At 43.0% G+C, this 19675-nt stretch overlaps 1 protein-coding gene across 1 annotated transcript; it reads left to right on the top strand.

Annotated features, from left to right (window-relative positions):
• Positions 16207-19371, top strand: LOC8064554. Its single transcript, XM_002466831.2, has 7 exons — positions 16207-16852; positions 16974-17114; positions 17243-17356; positions 17842-18015; positions 18612-18727; positions 18810-18876; positions 18968-19371. Exons 1-7 carry the CDS (start codon positions 16376-16378, stop codon positions 18980-18982), a joined length of 1104 nt encoding a protein of 367 aa, XP_002466876.1. The 5' UTR covers positions 16207-16375; the 3' UTR covers positions 18983-19371.

Below are 19675 nucleotides of genomic sequence, written 5' to 3'. Positions count from 1 at the left end.
AGAAAAATCATTCCAGGTGAATAATCTAGTTTGGAAGACAATTCTTTCTCTTGGAATAAAAAGTACTCCCTCTCTGTTCAAAGTTGTGAGGCATTCTAGCTTTTTTTTTGTACATGGCTTTTGCTATAGTACACCTAGATATTTTTGTATGTTATATCTAGATGTATAGTAAAAGCTATGTATCAACTTATATAGTTGGGAAAAGAGGGAGTAATAAGTTAAGTGGTTTTAAGTTGGGGAGGACTCAAGGTAATCAAGGATATTATTAAAAATACTTATATGGTTGAGATGCTACAAGATGAGTGATTGCCTAGGGCTCTGAATATAAATTGTAATGGTGAGATTAAAAAATATGAGGCATATGTTGTTGTTGGCAATCAAAGTTGATAGTACATGCATGTTTGTCGAGCAAATTGGTCATACTGCTTTAGTGAATCCGAGTAGAATGTCAATTTCATGTGGAATCTGGTATGTAAACGATCTCCAAATCGGGAGGCATTTGTAGGTTTTCTCCAACATTATTTCTACAACACAAAACGGCTAGACTAGATTGTGTGAGGTTCAGTTCGCGGTGATGATCTTTATGCAATTTGTGGGTGCGCATTCGGTGTCTGGAAAGATTTAAGCCAACACTAATATGCTTATGAGTATGAAACAGTAGTAGAGCAACTTGTTTGATGGAAATTACTATAATGTGTTGCATCTGCACATGCAGTTGCATGCCCGCATGTAGGCTCCAACGGTGCGGCCAAATCGGCCTTTGCTGATGAGTCTACCTCCGTGGATGCAAGCTGTTCTGTATGGTCCCACATGTCAGTCTTTCATATTAGTTTTGTTTGTATCGATCGTCTACTCATATAGAGAACCAAATAGCATCTCAATTTTGCTTCACTCGCCCATGAAACTTCACAAAACAAGTTCTTTCTAGGGCCCTGTTTAGATTGGAGATGAAAATTTTTTGATATCACATCGGATATGTCGGAAGGATGTCGGGAGGGGTATTTAGAAACTAATAAAAAAACAAATTACATAGCTCGTTACGAAACTGCAAGACAAATCTATTAAGCATAATTAATCTGTCATTAGCACATATGGGTTACTGTATCACTTAAGGCTAATCATGGAGTAACTAGGCTTAAAAGATTCGTCTCGCGATTTTCAACCAAACTATGTAATTAGTTTATTTTTTATGTACATTTAATGTTCTATACATGTGTCCAAAGATTCGATGGGATGGATGAAGGCCTAAAATACGGCTCTATCCGACCCTCGTATGTAGTGCCACATCACACGCCGCCCCCATGTGGCTGCTGACGCTGAGCCAAAACTCTGTCGTACACCACCCAATGCGACGGCGGTTATGACGAAGCATTCTATGATTGTCTGATTTATTATAAGAAAAAAAATACTACTAAATAATAAATAAATTTGACTAATAAACTTGAGCAAACAGAGTCCTCGCGCCATTAGCTCTCTCCGGCGTGCCCTTTGACTCGCAAATGAATTAAGTGAGGGTAGGTCAACTGCTGCTACGTACGTAGCATAGTACTGTCTGAACCGAGACGAGAGATGGCACATGCTGGCCGCGGTTTGCGGTGGTTGCATGATGACAGACCGAACGCCGAGCGGCTCCTGCGGCGAGTTCACAACAGTTGCCCGCTGCTGCGCGCGAGAATTGACCGGCGGCCATGGCCAGCCATGCGCATGCATGTCTCAACTATCACGGCGACGTTGGGCAGGGCCCCCATTGAACTGATCGACCATGTGATGTGCGTACACCGCAGTGCCACGACGGAGCCGGCCGGCCGGTTCTGTACCGCTGGCCGGGCCCTGCATGCCGCCCTGATGCCATTCAAATTTCAACCCAAAACCGAGCAACGCCGGCCGTCAAAAACATCCTGGATCATGTCACTGCCTCTATGTCTTTCGCCACCTCTCATTAATTTACTGTACCTTGCCGGGTGTCACCGGGCAAGGATTCGCTCCGGTATTAGTCATGTATAGATGTTCGCTTGTTAGAAAAGTCATAACTGAATATAATTTTCGCTAATTTGTTATAATAGAAAAATACTATAAGGAGCTGCAGAAAAAATATAGTTTATAAAACAAGCAAACAGTACCTTCTACACATAGGAGCATTTATTTATTATTCATTTGATTTGGCGATCGACTCCACTTTCGTGTTCACATACAAGTTTCCACATCCTCCTCGCCAAGGAAAAAAAATGCACAAGCCAAACACCAAAAAGACAAGTGAGTTTTCCTTTGTCCATACTTTTTTTTAAAAAAATAAACTTTTCCGCTCTTGATAGTTTTAAAATGGCAAGACAATCCAAGCCGCACACCATACGTTAAGGCCCTGTTTAGATTGGAGATGAAAATTTTTTGGGTGTCACATCGGATATGTCGGAAGGATGTCGGGAGGGGTTTTTAAATACTAATAAAAAAACAAATTACATAGCTCGTCACGAAACTGCACGACAAATCTATTAAGTATAATTAATCTGTCATTAGCACATGTGGGTTACTGTAGCACTTAAGGCTAATCATGGAGTAACTAGGCTTAAAAGATTCATCTCGCGATTTTCAACCAAACTGTGTAATTAGTTTATTTTTTTATGTACATTTAATGTTCCATGCATGTGTCCAAAGATTCGATGGGATGGATGAAAAAATTTTGGGTAGGAAACTAAACAGGGCCTAAGTGGTGTGGGCATGTGGGCGTGTTGTCAAGTGTCAAATTTGTGATAATGTCAAAAAAAATGTCAAACTTGTGATACCGCATCATTTTTAAAACTTCTTTCTGCTAAACGAAATAACTACACAACGCACCTTGAAAAGACGTCCATTTCAAAAACATGTACAGTTAGTGAGGATTTTTTTTCTACAAAAAGAGGAAGCAGGTTCGATCTTCAAATAATAGAAACAAACTAAACAACAATTAATAAAGCTACACTAGGAAGAATGGGGGGGAATATTTTCTAAATTCGCAAATAACAAAATCACCATGAATGTTTGTGCACAAAGTTATATCAATAAATTCATGTCAAAATTGCATTAAAATCAACTTGTATCAGTCATCGACTTAGTGCAAGAAAAGTAAAAGTAAAATAAATCAGCAGTTCTCAAACTTGTTCGATGATGTTTAAATAGATCCATCAACTATTGAATATATATTTTGGTTCCTAAACTTGCTAAGTGGTTTGCTCAAGGTTTAGACATCTCTAATTCATGTTTAACTATTAGCCAATGGAAAAAATATTTCGTAAGGCCCACATGTCATTCTCTAATGTATCTCTCTTAGGGCAGCTCCAATGGTGACTTCAGCTAGCTTTAAGAATACTACGTAATATGTATTTCAATAGAAGAGAGAAAACTATCTCTTGATCAAGAGCTAGTAGCTTCACGCACACACTCTAAGATCATGTGAGGTTGTTATGTTTATCTATGCATTGACATCATTGTTGTTTTATCAACTTATCAGTTATGTTGTACTGTCATGCGCATGAGTAGGTTGTAGTGATGTATCTTTTATTTTGGAACTAAGTAGGACCTTAACCTATGGTTTTTGAACTTCAGATGTTAGTCAAAGTTAGGCTTTGTAGACCATGTTGTTGTCCTAAACGACTTTCTTTATTGGTATAGAGGGAGTATGTTTTTATTTATACTTCTCAAGTTGACAGCTTATTACATGAGCCTGATTTTCTACAGTGCAGAACACTTAAGCGATGCTTAGAACGCTTAAGCCCACTTAAGCGCACAGCGTGGGTCACTGCTCCCTTAGTGCTTAGAGCAAGATCAATAATAGAGCCAAGTGCTTGGCTATAAGCCAAGTGATTAGAGCCAAATTATACAATAATTTGTCTCATACTTGTGCATTTGTACTCAGCTTGGTGCTTGCATGAGACCCAAGTTATCATCTCTCTTCTCTCCTCCATATCAGCATTAGTTTGACTATAAACCCATTATTATATCTACTCTTAACATTTACCAACTTTGATCCACATCCTTTGGTTGGTCTCCGAAACGTTCTTCATTGACTGCTACGACTACGAGTACCATGCCCTTCATCCTTCAAGGCTTCAACCTACGCTCCAGGCATCATGCACCCATGGCATCTTTGTTTCCACGTTCTACGATGAGCTTCTCATCACTAAAGACGATTTGCACTTGTAATACGGTCCTCTGTTTAGGTCTTCTTTTCAACTTGCCTGTTGTCTCCATATGTCCCTCCCAATTATAAGCTTACCTTAAACAGGATAATTCATAATGATATATATGCCACCTTTAACTTCCTTTAAAATATGTTACCATTTGCTAAAAAAATCAATATCGTCTTAGAGCCGCTTCAAATGCAATTTTTTTACATGAGTTTGATGTTTTAATTTTCTAAACTTGTATATAAATTGACTAATACTTTTGCTATTCATTTGTTGATGGATTTTTTAGAAAACTAAATCTTGTCATATTCCTATATGTTTGATTGTACTTTAAGATTTGTGCTATGACTATGTACCAGATAGTATTTATAAAAAAATCTGAGTCGTTTGGATTCTTTTATTTGGAGGAATTGAAATATACTTAATAAATTAAGGTATTTGGTTTGGAATTTGATATTTCACCACTTTCTAAAGTTCACGTCTAAGCTTATCTAAAATTCATAAGGTGGGAGATGGAAATTGATTCTATAGATCACTATTCTATATTTCTATTTTGCAGCTGATAACACGCTCTTCAACTCGCTCCCCTACGGTAGAAATGCAACATATAAATATCTCTCATATAGCCAACAATAACATATAAATACAATCCATATACAACCATATTAGCTTAATTAATATGTGCCTAAATTATGATTATTTAAAATAAATTCAATTCCAAGAATCCATACAGAGCCTCAGATTTGACCACATGAAATATGTCGACTAACTAAACATTCCCATTGACTAATTGTTAGTCAAAGTTTGTAACTTAGTATTTTTTAAAATATGTTGTATCAATTTAGAACGGATGAAGCATAATGTATTGTTTAGAAAAAAAACAAGCACTATATTGAGACATGAATACAAAACAAACTCTACAGTACGACATGGAGATGGTTTATCTTGGACAAAAAACGCCGTGGGAGCCGGGCAATCAAACTTATGGCATGCTTGGGTTTATTAAATTTAGAATTGGTAGTACTAATAATATCTACAAACAACCTTTAGCCTACTAAAAAGGTACCACTCTAATACTCAATCCATCCCAAATTGTAAGTCGTTTGACTTTTTTAATATCAAATTTGACCACTCGTCTTATTCAAAGTTTTGTACAAAATATTATTTTTTTTGTTGTATATTAGTTTATTAATAAAAGTTCTTTAAGAATGACTTAAATTTGACTATATTTCCACAAATTTTTTGAATAAGACGAGTGGTCAAACTTGGAATAAAAAAAGTCAAACGACTTACAATTTGAGATGGAGGGAGTAGTTAGCACATATAGAAAAAAAAGTTACATGTTTAGATCTACTCTATCTATCTATCTATCTATCTATCTATCTATCTATCTATCTATCTATATTAATCCTATAGTTATATACTTATATTTATATATCATATCTATCTATCTATCTATCTATCTATCTATCTATAGCTAGCTAGCTAGCAGAGGCCGGTTCTATGATATGTAAACTGTCCATCTCGGCAGCGCTGTCAAATACAGTACATGACTCTAGCATCTGTAATATGATACTTTAGATAACAAATTGCATCTAATTATCTACCTACCGTGCCTCTAACCATTAATCCTAGTAGATGAGTCCCCTCTGGGGCTGGGCTACGGCCGGGTCCAATCTCTCGTGGCAGGGTGAGGGAACAGCACAGCAGCAGCCGTCCAGCAGCAAGGCCAGTAGTGTTGTCGTAGCGATAGCGGCCCGGCGGGTGCTGGGAGTTAGCGCAGTGATGGCGCCAGCTCGATACAGTCAGTGGCCGGCGAATTGACTCCAGTTTAATGAGCAGCCCCAGCAGGAGCAGCCGAGCGAGCTGAACCTGAACGAGCACCACAGTGTCCTTCGTAGCAGCCAGCCAGTGTGGGTAGCTGTGCTGTGCATCGAGAGGAGAGGAGAGGAGAGGAGAGGAGAGAGAAGGCTGGAATCGAGGTTGTTGACCCCGAGATTAATAGGCCTTCTTCAATTCGCGATCCGATTCCCTCTACCTCCACCTCACGACGAACATGCATATGTATGCTGCTGCTGCTGCTGCAGTTGCATTCAGCTGATCGCTGAGGCGCCACCTCATTGACCCGGACCTCCCATCCATCCGTCCGCTCCGCCCATCCCAGCCAGGGCCACCACCATCCCTCCTTTCCCTAGCTACGCCGGCACTCCACTCTCCGTCTCGTCTCCTCTCCTCTGCCGGCGGCGGGGTGGGGTGGGTGGCCCGTCATGGGCAGCTGCGTGAGCAAGAAGGCCGCCCGCGCCGGCGCCGGCGCCAAGGGCAAGGTGGCTGCCCCGCTCCCGGTCGTGGAGAAGGAGAAGGAGAAGGCCCATGCTCAGCTGCCACCGGTGCTGGAGGTCGAGGAGGAGGAGGTCAAGGAGGTGGTGCTGTCCGAGACGCCGGTGCCGCGGCCGCCCAGGCCGCCGCCGGAGCCGGAGCCCGTCAAGAGGAGGCGAGAGCCGCAGCCGGAGGCGGATGATGAGGCGGCGCCGGCGCCGTCCGAGACGTGCAGCGCCAGCGCCAGCGACAGCGCTGCGTCGGTGGCGTCGGCTGCCAAGGAGAAGGCGAAGGTGAAGAAGGTGCACGAGGCCGGAGGTGATGAGCTGGAGGTCGAGAAGAGGGCGGTGGACGCGCCGGAGAAAGCCAAGACAACGGCCAGGAGGACGGCGCCGCCGGATGACAGGGAGAGGGAGAGGGAGAGCCGCAAGCCCAAGGGCGGCGTTAACGGGCACGGGCGGGCGCGGTCGCCGTCACCCTCGTCGGCGCACAGGAGGCAGCAGCAGAGCGGCGGCCAGCAGGGCCAGCAGCATCATCCGCCGGCGCCGCGGCCACGGCGGGAGCAGCCCGCTGTGGTGTCCGGCATCGGGTGCCGCAGCGGCCGGTTCTCGCCGTCCGCCGCGAGGCGCGCCGCCGAGAGCGCCGCCGCCGTCCGGCGGACGCACTCCGCCAGGGAGGCCGACATGGCGCTGCCGTCGTCGTCGTCGAAGCGGTCCCTCCTCTCCCTCACCGCCGCCGCCATCAACGGCAATGTCGCCGCCGGTGGCCACGGGGGAGGCAGCGTCAGCACGCTGTCCAGACGGGACCCCGGCGAGCGGTCCGGGCGGCGGTCGGACTCCCCGACGGGCAGTAGGCGCGCCCCCGCGTCTCCCAGTCCCAGCGCCAGCACGATCCACCACCGGCCCGCGAGCCCCATGCGCAAGGCGGCGGCGGCGGCGAAGGAGCACGGCACCCCCGAGCGAGCCAGGCCCCCGCCGCGTGTCGTCAGAGACGGCGGCGTCGGCGACGAGTGGGCGGCGGCGTCGGGCGGAGGAGAATCAGAACAGAAGAAGCTCGCGGTGGGCGAGGAGGGCGCGCTGGGGCAGAACCACCCCTCGGTGGCCATGGAGTGCTTCATCTTCCTCTAGACTAGAGCTGGTCAACAGCAACTCAACATCCATGCAGTGTTTTTGTTTGTTCCTCTCTCGCTAATCGCTGTCTCTTGTTACTTGCTCAGTAACCTAAATTGGACATTTTTATGGCGCCATTGCCGCTCGCTCACCATGCACCTCTGTTGTTGCTTTTCCCCGGCCCGTTCTTCCTTCCCCGAGCTCCGATCGACTAGAGTAGAGACGGACGGATCGGAGCACGGCCGCGTCCATTTCCGGCGGCGACGGAGCTCCGTGCCGCCGGTCGTTCGCTGACGACTGAATCACGGCGACTGGCCGTGGAGCAGTAACGCTGTAACAGTAAAGTTTGGCTAGCGTCCAGGTTGGTGCAGTGCAGGGTAGGTTGCTGGCGAATCAGAGACGTTAGTGCAGTTGCAGCACGGCTGCTGCCGGGTGCCGGCTGGCTGGTGCATGCATGGCAACGTCGGAGTAGATCTACTGGGGCGCTGAGGACGGGACGCAGACGAGACGAGTCATGAATGACGACACTACACAACACTGGTGTACACACTACACATTCTCATTGGATGAGGATTGTACGACACTACCACGAGTAGTACTGCTTGTCGGCTCGGTCGGCGTCCCCCAACCCTGGACTGGACGGAGGACCGGCCTTGTGGATTGGAACCGTAGATCTTGTGGATTGGGAACCGTAGATTTTCGAATAAGACCACCCAAAAATTTTTCATCCATCCTATCGAATCTTTAGACACATGCATGTAACATTAAATATAGATAAAAAATAAACTAATTACACAGTTTGGTTAAAAATCACGAGACGAATCTTTTAAGCCTAGTTACTCCATGATTAGCCTTAAGTGCTACAGTAACCCACATATGCTAATGACAGATTAATTATGCTTAATAGATTTGTTTTGCAGTTTTTTTACGAGCTATGTAATTTGTTTTTTATTAGTTTCTAAAAATTCCTTACGACATCCTTCCGACACATCCGATCTGACAGCTTAAAAAATTTTCATCTCCAATCTAAACAGGGCCTTAGGCCTTGATGAGTTCCTAAAAAAATTTTCAAAAAATTTCAGGTTTCCGTCACATCGAATCTTGCGGCGTATGCATGGAACATTAAATATATTTATAAATAATAACTAATTACATAGTTTATCTATAATTTGCGAGATGAATCTTTTAAGCCTAAACAAGGTCTTAGTTCTCTAAATTTTTTGCAAAATTTTTTGGGAACTAAATAAGGCCTTAGTTCCCGCAGAAAATTTGCAATTTTTTAAGATTTTCCATCACATCAAATCTTACAACATATATTCAGAGCATTAAATATAGATAAAAAAAAATAACTAATTATATAGTTTATATGTAATTTGTGAGACGAAATTTTTAAACCCTATAATTAGATAATATTTATTTGATACAAATAAAAGTGCTATAGTATCAATTTTATAAAAAAATTTTAAAACAAGGCCTAAGATGTCACGTCCCACTCCCAGTCCCAGCCGAGGATTATAAAGATCTGACAGCGACTTAAACTGCAGTTGCTTGCATCGGAAAAGAAATGGATGGACGACGTGAGGCTGCACCGCATGGACAGGCCGCCGTCTCCACCCAATAAATCCCGCCTGAGCCGAGGGGAGCCATGACGTGCATCTCTTGCCGTGGCCGTTTGATTAGAACCAGTGCCACACGGCGTCCATCAGCCAGGGGGTCGCACGCGAGATACAATGAACCCATCGTCCACCTAATTTTCATCCGTTGTATTAGTACACCGTTGTCCACTCGATCGTCCAACTGATGGAAACCTACCACTTGGCTTAGTCCGCAAGGCTGGAAGTCGACGATCGGTGGTTACCAGATGGGTGCAAATGTGCAATTCTTGGCACAGGGCGCTAGCAAGATGCTGCATAATTGCCCCCCTTTTTCTGTTAGAGCAAAGTTAATCTCAGCTGCTGGCTAAGACCTGCTTATTTCTCTCACAAACTTCATTGGTTATTGTACCTGAGTCGACTGTAAGTTTATAACCTACTTCTATTCTCTCTCTTCCATCTTAACATTTAGCCGGCTTACAGCCTGCTATTATACTTGCTCTTAGGAGTTGCTGCATACAGACATTACTTAATTTGCATTGTGTGTGCACCTGACGCGTATCTCTGACTAGTGTGTAATAGTTCGCAAGAATTTTCAAGATTCTCCGTCACATCGAATCTTTGATCGCATGCGTGAAGCATTAAATATAGACGAAAATAAAAACTAATTGCACAGTTTACCTGTAATTTGTGAGATTAATCTTTTGAGCCTAGTTACTCCATGATTGAACAATATTTGTCAAATAAAAACGAAAGTGCTACAGTAGCCAAAAACTAAAATTTTTGCAAACTAAACAAGGCCATAGCCTCCAACTTTAGGTTTCGGAGGCTACATGTCTCGTGACCCAGATGGATATCTTGATATGTGATGACCGTGGTCCCCGCACATTTGTGTACTTCTTTCGTTCCATAAATAAAAATATATTTAGGATTCAAAATTTTTCCTATAGTATATATCAATACAGGACCTATAGGCTACTATGTTGCCAACATAACAGAGCACATCGTTAGTTCGTGTGGGTTTGTGTTCTTCGCGGTGGGCGGCTGGTTCTAGTAAATATTTCTTTATTACCTGACGCTCCTCTGTTTTGCCATTAGTTTGGCTATTTTTAAATTGTGTTTTCTGAAACACTCGCTACTAAAATGGTAGAGTTTTTTTTGTTTTAAATTAGTAGTAAAACACTATTACTACTCATAGCACCAGAGAATTCTCACTAGGAGATATTTAGTAGGAAAAATTTATACTAAATTTTGAAGGCTAAAACACTAGAAGAAGCCCATATGGTTAGGAGAAGATGGAAATTCTAGTTGTCATTCCCGTGAGTTGTCAGATATCTTTATAGGGGCATCAGTGTAATTTGCTAACTTCCTTAATCTGCATGTCTAAGAGTTAGATGTACTTTTATTTGTGGAACGGAGGTGAGTATGTAGTGTAGGTTGTAAGGTTTCAGAGGGACAACTAGACACAAAGGGTAGTACATTTCGGTAGTACTGTATAGATGCAACAAATGCTGCTGCTGCCAGGTCGCATCATGTGACTATGTTTGGTTAAAGACAAGGTGAAGGTGAACCACTGAACCGTACGTGAACGGGTAGCGGGGGACGTCGTCTCCAAAAAGACCACAAGCGACGACCGGCAAATCATTTGCCATTGGTATACCGGCATACAGTATTGCACACGGCAGAGGGTCATAGTTTTGAAGTGCCTTGTATCTGGTCCTAGTAAGCTTTTCGCCCGCCTGAAAAAGCCCGATTAATTTGCCTCAAGCCTAGACCTTGCGTCCAGGCACATTTAATAAATGGCCACGATACCAAAGGTTAGGACAGGCTCTCCCGTCCGACAGTTTGCCCTGGCTTGGCATCGATAAGGTTGTAAAGGACGGAAACGAACGGAAAATCGCTCTATCGTTTTCATTTTCATATTTTTAGACGAAAACGGAAGTGGAAGCCGGACAACCGGGAGCGAAAACGGTAGCGGGATAAACGGTAATACGAAAACGGGTAAATACGATCGAAAATAGACGGAAACGAGCGGTAAGCGAAAATTCAAACCGGAACATATAAGCCGCATATGATAGCGCAAATACAGAGACCAAAATGTAATACCAAATATCAAATATGCACTGACCAGTGACTAGTGACCATATTAATACAATACCATATATCCATAGTTCATAGATCATAATTCACACAAATATAAATTATCCATACATCGCATAAGAACATATCCATAGTTCATAGATTACAATTCACACAAATATGAATTATCCATACATCACATAAGACAAGAGACATTTTGGACCATATTGGGCTTAGGGACTATGTTGGGCTACTTTCCCGTTTTTATGAAAAACGGGATAGAAAACGAGATATCCCGGTAAAAAACGGGATTCCGCAAATACGGACGGACAAACGATCTACCGTTTTCGATCCCGCTCCCGCTTTAATCCATCCCGTTTTCGGTCCCGTTTCCGTTTATCCCGTAAAAAACGAAAACGAGTGGGAAAATACGGTATACGGTTGCGGACGGAACGGGAACCAAAATTATAGCAAGGCCTTGTTTACTTCTCTGAAAATTTTGCAAAATTTTTCACATTCTCCGTCACATCGAATCTTTAGACGCATGCATGGAGTATTAAATATAGACGAAAATAAAAACTAATTGCACAGTTTACTCGGAATTGACGAGACGAATCTTTTGAATCTAGTTAGACCATGATTGGATAATATTTGTCAAATACAAACGAAAGTGCTACGGTGTCCATTTCCCAAAATTTTTCAGAACTAAACAAGGCCCAAGCTAAAACTTAGGCTTGCCAAAGTTAAAGCTGCCAAATTAAAGCTAGAGCAAAAGACATATATGTGCATTTGCTTGACTGCCAAAGTTAAGGATTGCCAATTTTCTCTTTTATGCGGTTTCAGAACTTTCTAGAAACTTGTCAAAACTTTCACTACAAACATTAGTGTGTCAATTCTTTGGTAATGAAACAATCGATTCGATGAATACAACCTTTGGTATGCCATGGTTTTGGTTGGGCAAGAATTGGAAGCCAACCAATCAGGTCCTGTGTGTTTTTCCGTACTACTAGTATTTGTTGTTTTCCATTTCAAATACATTCGACATTTACAAAGGTTGAGTAAGAAATCTGCAAAACATGGCTCTCAATTTCATAAAAAGTATTTTAAGCTACAATATTTTTTCATTAACCTAGGATGTTTTCTCTTATAAAGCTAGAGCTTTCTTTATTTAAAATATAATCTTTTTCTCATGAAACAAGATTTTTCTTTTCTTTTGAAGCTAGAAGATTATTCTTATTAACGTAGAACATTTTTTCACATAAAGTTGGAGCAAGCATTTAAATATGGAACAATGTCCTTATGAAACTGAGGAATTTTCCTCATGAAATAGGAATATTTTTTTTAATCGAGTTGAAATAGTTAATCAAGTAAGAACATTGTTTCGTGACGAAGGTACCACATTTTCTATTTAAGATAGAACATTCTCCTTAGAACATTAAAAAATGTTATATCCCCAAAACATTGAGTTGGATACAAGAGTTGTTGATGCAACTATTGAGAAATTTTTTTGAAATAAATGAAAAGGGTAGACTGGTCACAAAAACCACATCGGGAATTAAATAGAGAAAAGTATTCCAAAAGAAAACCAAAGAGGATTTCCTCTTTCTTCCCGTGCCACACAAATAAGCTGTATTTTGCCTTAATTCATCAGATAGTGGGCCAAAGGCTACATAGAAGACCTCATTTGGAGTTGGAGATGGGAGGACCGAAAGGTCTAACAGGCTCCAGTTTTCATGTTGACAAACTGGGCCTTCTTTTCTCCTTGGAGCCGAGCAAAACCACAACAGTGGAGCCCGCCAAGTCTGGATTCTAGAGCCTGCTTATATACTCTCTCTCTCTCTCTCTTATTGCTAAGGCTGTGTTTACTTCCATAGTTCCACCTAAAAACTCAAAATTTTTCAAGATTTCTCGTCATATCGAATTTTTAGACGCATGCATGAAGTATTAAATATAAACGAAAATAAAAACTAATTGCACAGTTTGGTTAAATTTTACGAGATGAATTTTTTGAGCCTAGCTAGTCCATAATTGGACAATAATTACTACAAACAAACGAAAGTGCTACAGTGTCGCAAAATTTTTGACTTCATCAGCTAAACACGGCCTAAGCAGATCTCTTCAGTTGTAGCCTAGCGTCTGGTTGTGGTTGTGGTTGTGGCTTTTGAATTTTGACGTGGCTGTCTTTTACTCCGAACTCTATTTGACTGGCAGATATATCGGGTCAAATCAGAACCAAGTGATTTTCCTCACGCTGTTGTGGCGTCGAGGTGGCGAGCTGGACACCCACATGTATTTCTCCCAGCAGGAAGAGAAGAAACACCTCCACGAAAGCAACAGCCGCACGTGGCCTCGTTTAGTTCCAAAAAATTTTGCAAAACAGGCACCGTAGCATTTTCGTTTGTATTTGACGAATATTGTCCAATCATGCACTAACTAGGCTCAAAAGATTCGTCTCGTCAATTTCGACCAAACTGTGCAATTGGTTTTTATTTTCGTCTATATTTAATACTCTATATATACGTCTAAAGATTCGATGTGACGGAAAATGTGAAAAATTTTACAAAATTTTCTAAGCAAGGCCGTAGGAAACGAAGAACAAAACCCCGTCGGGGTCGGTGGTCTGAACGAGAAGACAAGTAGTCCTACGCCTGTTCGCCAATGCCGGCAGGACGTAGACGTATATACCGCGTAGGAGTACGCAGTGATTTCTCGTCCACAAGTCGCGAATCGGCCCGGCACACAGCACACAGGACGTGTGGATCACGGGCAGCCAAGTGTCAAGTCGATCACGGAATGGTTCACGGAACGGGTGCCGCCGCCGGCGAAGTCTCAGCCGTGTGGAGGAGGCGCGCCTCCGGAGAGTCCAACCGGCCGGGGGGGTTCCGGTCGATCGCGCCTTCAGGACGTACAGTACACAGTTCGGCGGCTTGTCTTTGTTTGTAGTAGTATCTGTTTGACACGCAAGGGTGGCGTCCCGGTATCCTCTTGTCCTCCGCATCTGAACTCGCCGCGCCACCTCTTCACTCTAGCTCTGGTGCCCGTGGTTTCGAGAAAGGCCTTGTTTGGTTAAAAAAATTTGCAAAATTTTTCAGAATCTCCGTCATATCGAATTTTTAGACGCATGCATAAAGTATTAAATATAAATAAAAATAAAAACTAATTGCACAGTTTAGTCAGAATTGACGAGATAAATCTTTTGAGCCTAATTAGTCCATGATTGGACAATATTTATCAAATACAAACGAAAGTGCTACAATATCGATTTCTCAAAAAAATTTAGAACTAAACAAAACCAAAGAATAACAACTGAGACAGGCCAGAACATTAATCGGAAGGGATGGTCTTGGATGATGAAAGAAATAGATAATGCACTAGTCTGAACTCCCGAGGGAGAAAACCATGTACGAAATGCATTGGAGAACAAGTGGTTCCTTTTTTTATAAAATTATACACATTACAACGTTAATGTCCACAACATGCACGCAAACTTATCCTTATGAGAACATCAAGATTTACAAATTTATCATAGACGTCTCACTGTCGACAAGAACGTCGTCTACCATAGAAAGCATATCGCTATTAAAATCCAATAAAATACAAATACTCATGCCAAGTCGATGAGTTAAACCTGAACAGGTTCCATCAGAAGAAATCCAATTCACATAAGGTCTTTCTATCTACGGCATGTAGGTAGAGGGGGGCTATGTTACGATGGGCCAAGTAAGGGGTTAGTTAACTTGTCATCCAATAAGAAAAAAAAAATACAATTTCAGACCCATTTGGCATGACTTTTCCATCAGCTCCTGAAGCCGTTTGGAGTCGTTTTATGGCAAACAAGGTAAAACCAAAAGGTTTCACCTAAAGAGCCCCTTAAATTATACTTTCATAAAGGATATGTGGAGGGTAGAATAAAAAGTAGTAGCTTCATCTTGCCTTGTATGGGGTTCATGTTTTAAGAAACTTTACATGTAGAGTTGTTTTGCTAAACGGTTTAAAAAATGACTTTACTGGTGAAATAAAGCCAGCCGTACAAAATGAGACCTCAAAGAATAATTTGTTTATTATGTGATAATGCATACTTTGATCCTTATTAAAACAGTGTTATCCTAGATGCTAAACATTAAAGCCTAAATGGCTAACCACCCCCAGTTCAGTCACCGTTTAGATGGTTTAAACTGTTTGCACTATTGAAGTAAATATGCATATAAAAATATTTTTTTCTATAAAATTTTAAGTACAATTTGAGGCATTATTATAGTTACATAATTTGACATAGACAATAAACAGTTATACACACAATCATACATAGTCATATAGACATTATTTAAATAATATTATCGGAGTCCTACACACTATCATACACATAGTCATACAATGTTATTTATTGAAGATAGAAGTAACTACTCTTGGACGCTAGAATTTATGTTGACGCTGATTTGTTATGAGAGAAAATATATAAATCTTTCGCCGAAGAAGTGCTACGAATAGGGCCATATGTGTCGTGTCTAGCTGATAATTTTGTCAATCTTCTAAAAATAAATTGTAACCAGAATATAGGAAGAATATACATGCCTAATAAATATAGTAAAAAACAAAAACTAATTATACAGTTTGTCTGTAAATCACGAGATGAATCTTTTGAACATAGTTAGTTTATAATTAGAAAATATTTGCCACAAACAAATAAAAGTGCTACAGTGTCTCGAACCAAATTTTTTTTGAAAACTAAACAAGGCCAAAAATGTCAGCTGAGAAAAGTAACTGAAATGAATTTTATACAACTATACAAGAAAAAAAAAATATCATACCACGCTGGCTCACTGGAATCTTCCCTGCTGGCCCACAACCGGCTGAGACAAGTGGCTCACATCTCTGCCCCAAATTCCACCCTCCCCTCCCCTCCCACCATATCTCACCCTCCTCTCCTCCGCAAGACGGCCACCGATCCCTCAGTCTCAGGCGAGCGAGCAACCGCGGCTCACGTCCACAGGCCCAGCAACAGTAGGCCCCGCCCTCTCCAGATCCACAGGCAGCCGCCGCCGCCGCGGATAAAAGCGGCGCGCGCGCGCGCGCCCGTGAGGGAAGAGAGTTGGAACGCGCGTCAGCGCGCGAGCGGGCGATGGCGGCGGCGTCGGCGTCCGTGGCGACCGTGGCCTCCCCATCATCCCCCGCATCCAGGCGGCTGCTGCTCCCCCTCCCCTCCTCCGCCGCGCCGTCTCTCCTCCGGCTCCCTTCGAGGCCGGCCAGGCGGCTCCGGCGCGCCCGCGCCCTGCGGGTCGCCGCGGCGGGGGACGAGGCGGACGTGCTGCCTGGCCCGGGGGCCGAGGGGGAGGCGGCGGTGCCCGGGACCGGGAGGCTGGAGGAGCAGCGGGACGAGCCCCCGCTGGGGGGAAGCCAGCTCGACATCGGAGGGCTCGCCTTCCAGGGCGACGTCGGCGGGGGATTCACCGGCGGCGGGTCGGGCTCCGGGTCCGGGGCCTCCGGCGGTGGCGACGGCAACAAGATGCTGGACCGGGGCATCAACACGGCCATCGTGCTCGGGGCCAGCACCTACGCGCTCACCAAGCTGCTCACCGTCGACCAGGACTACTGGCATGTGAGTCTCCTCTCCTCGGTTTCTTCATTCCCTTGTACGTACTACTAGATTTTAATTAATTCCTGACTGGATTCAGAGCCATGTACCGGCGGGCGTATATTGATTTCATTTGCTGGTACAGGGATGGACGATCTTCGAGATCCTGCGATATATGCCGGAGCACAACTGGTCCGCATACGAGGAGGCCCTCAAAGCCAACCCGGTTCTAGCCAAGATGATGATCAGTGGCGTCGTCTACTCCCTTGGTGACTGGATTGCACAGGTGCCTTCACACTTCAATTTCCACAGCCACTCTGCCGCTACTCATAAGACGTATGTCATGTCCTGTTGTAGCATCAGTGTGATTACTGACTCTGCCGTTGTTTTTGCTGCTGCTGCTTATGCTTGCAGTGCTACGAAGGCAAGCCAATCTTTGATTTCGACCGTGCTCGGATGTTCCGGTCTGGCCTTGTTGGGTTCACGCTTCATGGGTCACTTTCACATTACTACTACCATATCTGTGAGGTAACCATTTACATGACCTACTTAGTATACTCTAGTAAAAGTTGTCTGTGTCGAGTTAACAAAATTCTTAAGCTGATGAATTGACAAAACAAATAAAACGGGTTTTAAGGTGTTGAAGTATGTGATTTGCCCAACTTTTCCCATTAATCTGACTTTTAGTTTTGGGGGTAAACTAACCAGCACATAGCAGGCATCAGATAGAGCTCTTAAGTTGATGCTACAACTTAATAAAAGGGGGAAGTCACATCAGATAGAGGTCAACTAATCGGCATATCTATATGAATCATTTTGAGTTTTGGGGGTAAACTAACCGGCACATAGCAGGCATCAGATAGAGCTCTTAAGTTGATGCTACAACTTAATAGAAGGGGCAAGTCCCATCAGATAGAGGTCATATATGAATCATTTTGATTTTTCAAATTTAGAGAGCTAACATGCCGTCTAAGGCAGACCTGATGGATTACATAATTTTGTTATGTTGACAGGCACTGTTCCCATTCAAGGACTGGTGGGTTGTCCCTGCAAAGGTTGCATTCGATCAGACCATCTGGTCTGCAATCTGGAACAGTATCTACTTCGTGGTCTTGGGTTTCCTTCGGTTGGAATCACCTACCACTATCTACGGCGAGCTCAAGTCCACATTCTGGCCCATGCTTACCGTAAGGATTCATCTTCCCTGAATAAGTTTAATCAGTTCGCAGGGTGAGAATTGGGCAGGCATTAAACATAAGAGTTGTGCTGCTTATTTTCACTGTCATTATGAACAACCCATGGGCATACTGTTACACATATTGGCAACTTGAGTCTTAATTACATGAATTGTTCATTTGAGACTATCCATATCCTTGGGTTTAATTGTCGGGCCTTTAAGAGTCTGCTCCATTGATAGTGGTACGCGCATACTATATCTGCTCCTGGCTCTAGGCAATGAATGTGACTTTTACTGTCATAACATGTAGCAGAATAACTCATAAGCTATAACTGAACTTAAATAGATAATATGGTGAACAATAGCGGAACCATGTGTACTGATAGCACTCCATTTAGTAACCCTCCATTGTTCTATGCCTGTGCTTGTACTACCCTCCCTCACATCATTATTATGGAGGTTTTCAACTGAATACACAGCAGGGCGTAACAATAGCATACCTGTCTCTTGATGATGTTGTTGCAAATATTTGTGATACCACTACTAGCTATTTTATGTCATATTTCCTGTTCTGACAAAGTTGAATCATTGTTTGGATTGCTGCAGGCTGGATGGAAGTTGTGGCCTTTTGCGCACTTAGTTACATATGGTGTGGTTCCTGTTGAGCAAAGACTTCTATGGGTCGACTGTGTGGAACTTGTCTGGGTCACAATATTGTCGACGTGAGTATCATCATCTTTTTCTAATATCACCTAACTATCATGGCTTCGAACCTCAACGTGTAATCTGTTGACCCCTTGCCAGTTACTCAAACGAAAAGTCAGAGGCAAGGAATTCTGACAGTACCTCCACACCAGCTGCTTCATCAAAGGTAAAACATATCAAGCATTAAAGTCCGAATCTTTGCCATTCTTGTATTATCGTGTTAACACTGATAACTTCCTGCCTTCCTTTCCTTTCAGGACAACTCACGATAGCAGCCCCATAGACCTTGGAAAGCTGCTTGGCCCTTCAGGGGTTATGTAAATTGTACAATTAGCTGCAGCAACTCTGCAGGTGTAACCCTTTTTTTTGTAGATATATATTCATGAAACATGAATTGTGCAGCATGTGTCATAGAATATCAGGAAGAAATAGCTTACTCTACAACTACAATAGCTGATGAAATTAGAGTTTGTCGGTCTACTCCTAGCAATAGAGTAGTAGCAATCGTTGGCACGAGGTTCATTTTTTTTAGTGGTTCTGCACACTGCACTCCTTTGCTGGCTTGCAGTGTCAGAAGAAAGTGCTAGGCCTTGTGCACACACCGATTTGTGATACTGGATTTCTACAAAAGAAGCTAGACGGGCATTGAGATGGCAAACAATTAGGGAGGTATGGTGATTTGCTTTCACTAAGTTTTCCTTTCACCAAAAACAAAACTTTTCTGTACAACTCAACAAGCCGCAAAAACCTCCAAAATTACTTTAGTCTGGCCTAAACATAGCTAGTGTGTACATGGCCTACTTAATATAAAAGAAAAACGGCATAACATCAAATATTATGCCGCAACTAACAATACAACACTCGTTAAATTCATGCTTCGCCGTTGCAACACTGGCAATTGGCATAACAAAAAGCCCCCTTTCAATTTTAAGAGGGGAAAAAACAAAAAGCCGACTCTGTTCCAA

The sequence above is a fragment of the Sorghum bicolor genome, chromosome 1 (assembly GCF_000003195.3).
Source record: "Sorghum bicolor cultivar BTx623 chromosome 1, Sorghum_bicolor_NCBIv3, whole genome shotgun sequence".
Taxonomy (NCBI): Eukaryota; Viridiplantae; Streptophyta; class Magnoliopsida; order Poales; family Poaceae; genus Sorghum; species Sorghum bicolor.
This window is presented reverse-complemented; position numbering and strand designations above follow the sequence as displayed.